This window comes from Montipora foliosa, chromosome 6 (assembly GCF_036669935.1).
Source record: "Montipora foliosa isolate CH-2021 chromosome 6, ASM3666993v2, whole genome shotgun sequence".
NCBI classification, from domain to species: Eukaryota; Metazoa; Cnidaria; class Anthozoa; order Scleractinia; family Acroporidae; genus Montipora; species Montipora foliosa.
In genome coordinates this window covers 753,775-758,774 of record NC_090874.1, presented here as the reverse complement: position 1 = coordinate 758,774, position 5,000 = coordinate 753,775, and the positions used below count along the sequence as shown (strand labels likewise).

The window sequence follows — 5,000 nt, the reverse complement described above, 5'->3', positions numbered from 1 at the left end:
TGGATGAAAGCAAATAATCTACAATTATTTTACAGATCTGAAGATGTGTTTGAAAAATAAATTCTCGTCCGGGCGTGATCTAGAATGTGTACAAACTATTAGCTGGATATTATCTTCCTGTCTAAATAGACCGGTTAGAATTTCTACCATCCAGTGAAGGAAATTTAACATAAGCTATTCTAAATGTATTGACACAATCGATTGTTGACTGAATATGGTAGCCAAATTGTAGCAAAATTCAACAATAAAAATTCATATCTAAACCAACAACTTGTTACCTAACTCAACAAATCTATGACAACGTCAACACTGTTTACCTGTCAACTTCAACAACTTTATTTTTAATTCAACAATTTCCTCTCAACAGCAACTCCATCAACTTCACAATTTCAACATTGTAATCAGTCTTAAAATCAACAGCAAAATTCAACGCAAAAAAGTTTCTTTGCTGCTGGATAAACACTTGCTCATATCCAATTTTCAACTACCTAAAACCTGTCAAGATCAACGACTCAAAATTCGTGTCAACAAATTGGGTCCGAGCTGGCCCGTTTCTACCGAGAGAGTCTGGGGAGAATTAAATTTGTCGCTCAGCAAGATGGCGGACGCGGACAGACGGCAGTGATCGTGAGGTAACACAAACTGATCAAAATGATATAAATATCCAATGGAGTTTATTTTTTACAGATTTAGATGAGTTATTGAGTGAATATGAGCAACATCGGTCAACGAATGACATCGCAATAACGGAAAACTTGACTATCTTAACTGACTGACTGACTGTCTTAACGTCTTACATTCACATATGTCTAGCTGAGAAACATATTCCATGCTAAAACAAATGAAGCAGTAAAATCTTAATGTTTGAAAGTACTCACTACAATTGACTTCTTAGAAAGAACCACATTGCGAAACCAGCAGTTATACAAAATTCGCTTGTAAGTAGTTACAATTATTACTTTTTCCAGTGAAAATCAGTAGTATGGTTGGCAAGTCAACTGACACTAGTACATGTACGTAAGGTTTCAATGACACATTATGGCCAGTAACTACTGCTTTAAACTCCAAAACAAACTTGCTAATTTTACTTCTTAAAGGTGCTATGAAACCCAAAGAGGATTTTTGCATTTGGTTGTATTGTTAGTGAGTTTTTGTTTCTAATTTGCGTTCAGAAAACTATTTTAATGAAAATTCTCGTCTTATGTGTAATAAAAACAGTTCACAACTCGTGAATAATTCCCGTACGCCGCACTTTCTATGGCGTAAACTATATTTAACCGATATTTACGATCCATTTTACAAGCAATATTAAAGAAAGACTTACCGATATCTCGTTCTCGGTTCATGAGCACTGCAAGTCGGACTTTCCAGTTGCGAGGTTTTCAAAATGGAAAGTCCGACTTGCAGTGTAAAATTAAAGAAACGCTATTAATCAGTGACTTAAAACCCTCTCTTAATGAAAACATTGGTAGTGAGAAGCTTTTTCTTTATTAATTTCTTCCGGAAGTATCAACTACCGGAAGTCAACTACCGATTTTGTTATCACACTTTTTAACTAGTCGCCAGTGCCTCGCTCTAGTTTTTAAAATTTTGTGTAACAGTTTTAACCGTCACTTCTGATGATGTATGTTGCAACATACGAAACGTGAAGTATAAAATGAAAATGTTTGTAACCGCTGTTTGTTTCCTTTTCCTGCTAAAATTGAAATAGCCAAAGGACAAAAGTATTTATGATGTTGCATTATCAAATTGGGTGATGAGCTGAATTGAGAAAAGAAAAAAACAATAATTAATTAATTAATAATTAATAATTAATTACCTGGAAACAAATATCGTTTCAGTTATTATCGAGTCACTTTCGAAGGCGGCAATAAAAACTTACCGGGTTATATTACCCATAGCAAATATGTAGATAGCAAGGAAGCGAAACCATCAATGCACTTATATGTCAGAACTGTAAGTGATTAGCAAAAGATCTAGTTTATAGGTCTGCATTTTTAATCTCTTTTTAGTTGTCTGGAAAACGCTTTACAGCTGTTATCGCAAAAGAAATGAAAACGCTGTCATTGCTGTTGATTAATATTTGTGTTGCCATTTGTCAAATTGTCGATAAAACAAAGTCTCAACAATGTCCTGCATTTGGATCTGAGGAGTCCATCTTGGGATGGATGTTGCAAGGGCACATCTATGAAACAAGGATGACCAATATTAAAATTGCTCATGATTGCGTTGCTGTCTGCCTGAAGAATGATCGATGCCAAAGCTTCAACTTTGTAATGTCTCTCCATAAGTGCGAATTCAGTAATCGCACCAAGGAAGCCAGACCTGAGGATTTTATTCCAGATGCAGACAGATATTACTTCAGAAAAAACATAAACAGAGGTAAGTGGACTTTAACAAGCTAGTTTTGTTGCATGGAAAAGACTGCTCAAACAAGAATAAAGAAATAATACCAGTTTCTCAATTTCAGTCCCACTAGGCTCCATCTCTGAACTAGCAGCCGAGTCCTGCAAGGAAATTAAGATGAGTGAAGGAAGATCACCCAGCAGAAAATACTGGATTTCTTCAATAAAACCAGGGATTCCAGTATTTGCATTTTGCGATATGAAAACTGAAGGTGAGATCTGATAACTTCGCACTTCTGTAATATTCTTCTCCATATTCTTCTTCGTCTCCATTGGCTATATCCTAACGTCAGGATTTATGAAAATTATCATCGTCATTTCCATCTCGAACCCCATCTTCATTTTCACCTACATCGATGATCCACATCTTAAAAGCTCATCCAATTACATCTTTATAGGCCTTATATTATTATCTGGCTCTATTTCCATCTTCATCTGCATCTCCATCTGCCTCATCTTTTTAACTTCCCTTTTCTTCTCTTAACCTCATCCGTGTACCCTTTTCCTCCTGCAATCCTTTAACTGTCTCGTTCTCCACCACTTTATCTTATTCCACGTTTTCCTGGTTCCCTCGAATCAAAACTACCTCTGCCTTTTCGGTTACCTTATCCTGTTGGGCTTGAAGCAAAATTGTGGGGCGGGTTTGGAGATGGACTACCTGCTAATCGCGGTTAAAGTTGTTCCTTTATGTTGTAGATGTTAATGAATGCACTGCTTCTTCACCTGTGTGTCATGTAAATGCTACATGCAACAACAACCTTGGCTCCTACCAGTGCACTTGCAAACCCGGATACGCAGGAGACGGAAAATCTTGCAAAGGTAAGACCAACCGAGGCAGTTCAAACAAGCATTTTCGAAAAATAAGAAGGTAGTAACCTTGCACGCAAATCTAGAGTAAGGGTTACAGTCAACGATTTTGAATATGACGTCGTTATAAAATAAACATAATGAAAGCCGGGTCAGAAATGCGTTTTGGTCAAAACAATAGCTAGCTAGGGTTAGATGTTAGATGCCATGCTATGCCATGCCACCGGCTGGGAGGTCGGTATAGGGAAAAATTGTTCCTTTAGGTCTTGAGTACTCAAGGCGGTGGGCACAGGTTTTACCTCTACGGATCGACCTAAGCCGGTGAATAACATATTTATTATTTCTGCTTTTTTCTTTATTTTTTTTTTTTCTGAAAATGATCATGGCATTTCTACGTGCTCTACGTCGCACTATCACAGTGGTAATTATCTTAGGGCCTGTTTGCACTACACCGAGAAGTTTAGGTTGGTGTTTGCAAAAAAAAATGAAGATTTTGTGATACCGATTTTGTGTTTTCGTAATAGCGTTCGCACTGGAGACGTGCGAATTATTTGAGTAACCACAAATGTCGTTTGCCGTTGATGCTTATGTGTCAAAGAACAATAGCTTTTCTCGCCCGAAAAAAATATTGTAGGACTCCAAAGCTAGTTGACGGTACCTTTGAAGTTTGGTGGCACATGCATGCGAAAATTTTTGGTGGGTCGCAAACATCGTTCGCATTGAAAATGGTCTCGCGTTGACAGTTCTTTTTTGAAAAACAAACAATTTTGCGTATTGCGAACAGGGTCTTATAACTGGAAAAACGCGCACGTTCGTAATTAAAGCTCAGAGAAAAATGATAAGTTGATAATAAAACAGAACTTCAAATATCTCTTGGTGCAATAAATATAAAAACAAACAATTATAGTGTATAGCAAGCTTACAGAAATGAGACAAGAAAACTAAACAATATTTAAAAAATCGTACAAACAGAAGAATAGTGTTCTACGTATTAAAGTGCTTTGTCTTGTTAAAATTGAAACGAAAGCAACACATCGCAACGCTGTGGTTTTTCGGTCGTTGATTTTATTGAACTGTCCTTTGAGCTCAGGTTTTCGGTTGAGATCCGTTATTTTCTTTGGAGTACTATTTTAAAATCTCGTTCCATTTTGCTTCATTTAAGAAAGTTGAAATACGGATTCGTAGCTTAAACAGTCAAACAAACAAATAGCAAGGCTTTGGAGTTTCCATGAGGTAATGTCAATGTCAACAAGCTTTTCTGGTGTAGTCTTTTAAGTTTTGCACTACTTTGTGAAGGAAAAAGGTTAAAAAGATGAGGCAGATGGAGATGCAGATGAAGATGGAAATAGAGTCAGATAAAAATATAAGGGCTATAAAGATGTAATTGGGTGAGCTTTAAGATGTGGATCATCGATGTAGGTGAACTGAATGAAGATGGGGTTCGAGATGGAGATGACGATGATAATTTACATAAATCCTGACGTTAGGATATAGCCAATGGAGACGAACAAGAGGACTTGACGGAGAACAAAGATAAATACTTGAAATAATAAGATATGAAGGCAGAGAATGGGATGTTCGAGTATTTTTCATTACTTAAGTTTTTTTTCCTCCGGTTTTAAGAACTTTCATTTCATTTTCAACAAGACAAAGCATTTAAATACGTAGAACACTATTCTTCTGTTTGTACGATTTTTTCAACATTGTTTAGTTGCTTGGCTCATTTCTCTAAGCTTGCTATACACTATAACTGTTTGTTTATATATTTATTGCACCAAGAGGTATTTG

The 5,000-nt window shown here is 36.4% G+C and overlaps 1 protein-coding gene across 2 annotated transcripts in view; it reads left to right on the top strand.

Annotated features, from left to right (window-relative positions):
* Positions 1-5,000, top strand: part of LOC138008505 (uncharacterized) — a 41,884-nt gene that overhangs the window by 16,719 nt on the left and 20,165 nt on the right. For both annotated transcript variants that reach the window (XM_068855821.1, XM_068855820.1), the window contains exons 2-4: positions 2,013-2,382; positions 2,471-2,617; positions 3,102-3,224. In XM_068855821.1, coding sequence (XP_068711922.1) covers positions 2,052-2,382; positions 2,471-2,617; positions 3,102-3,224 — 601 coding nt within the window. In that variant the 5' untranslated portion in view covers positions 2,013-2,051. The remainder of the gene's footprint in view (positions 1-2,012; positions 2,383-2,470; positions 2,618-3,101; positions 3,225-5,000) is intronic.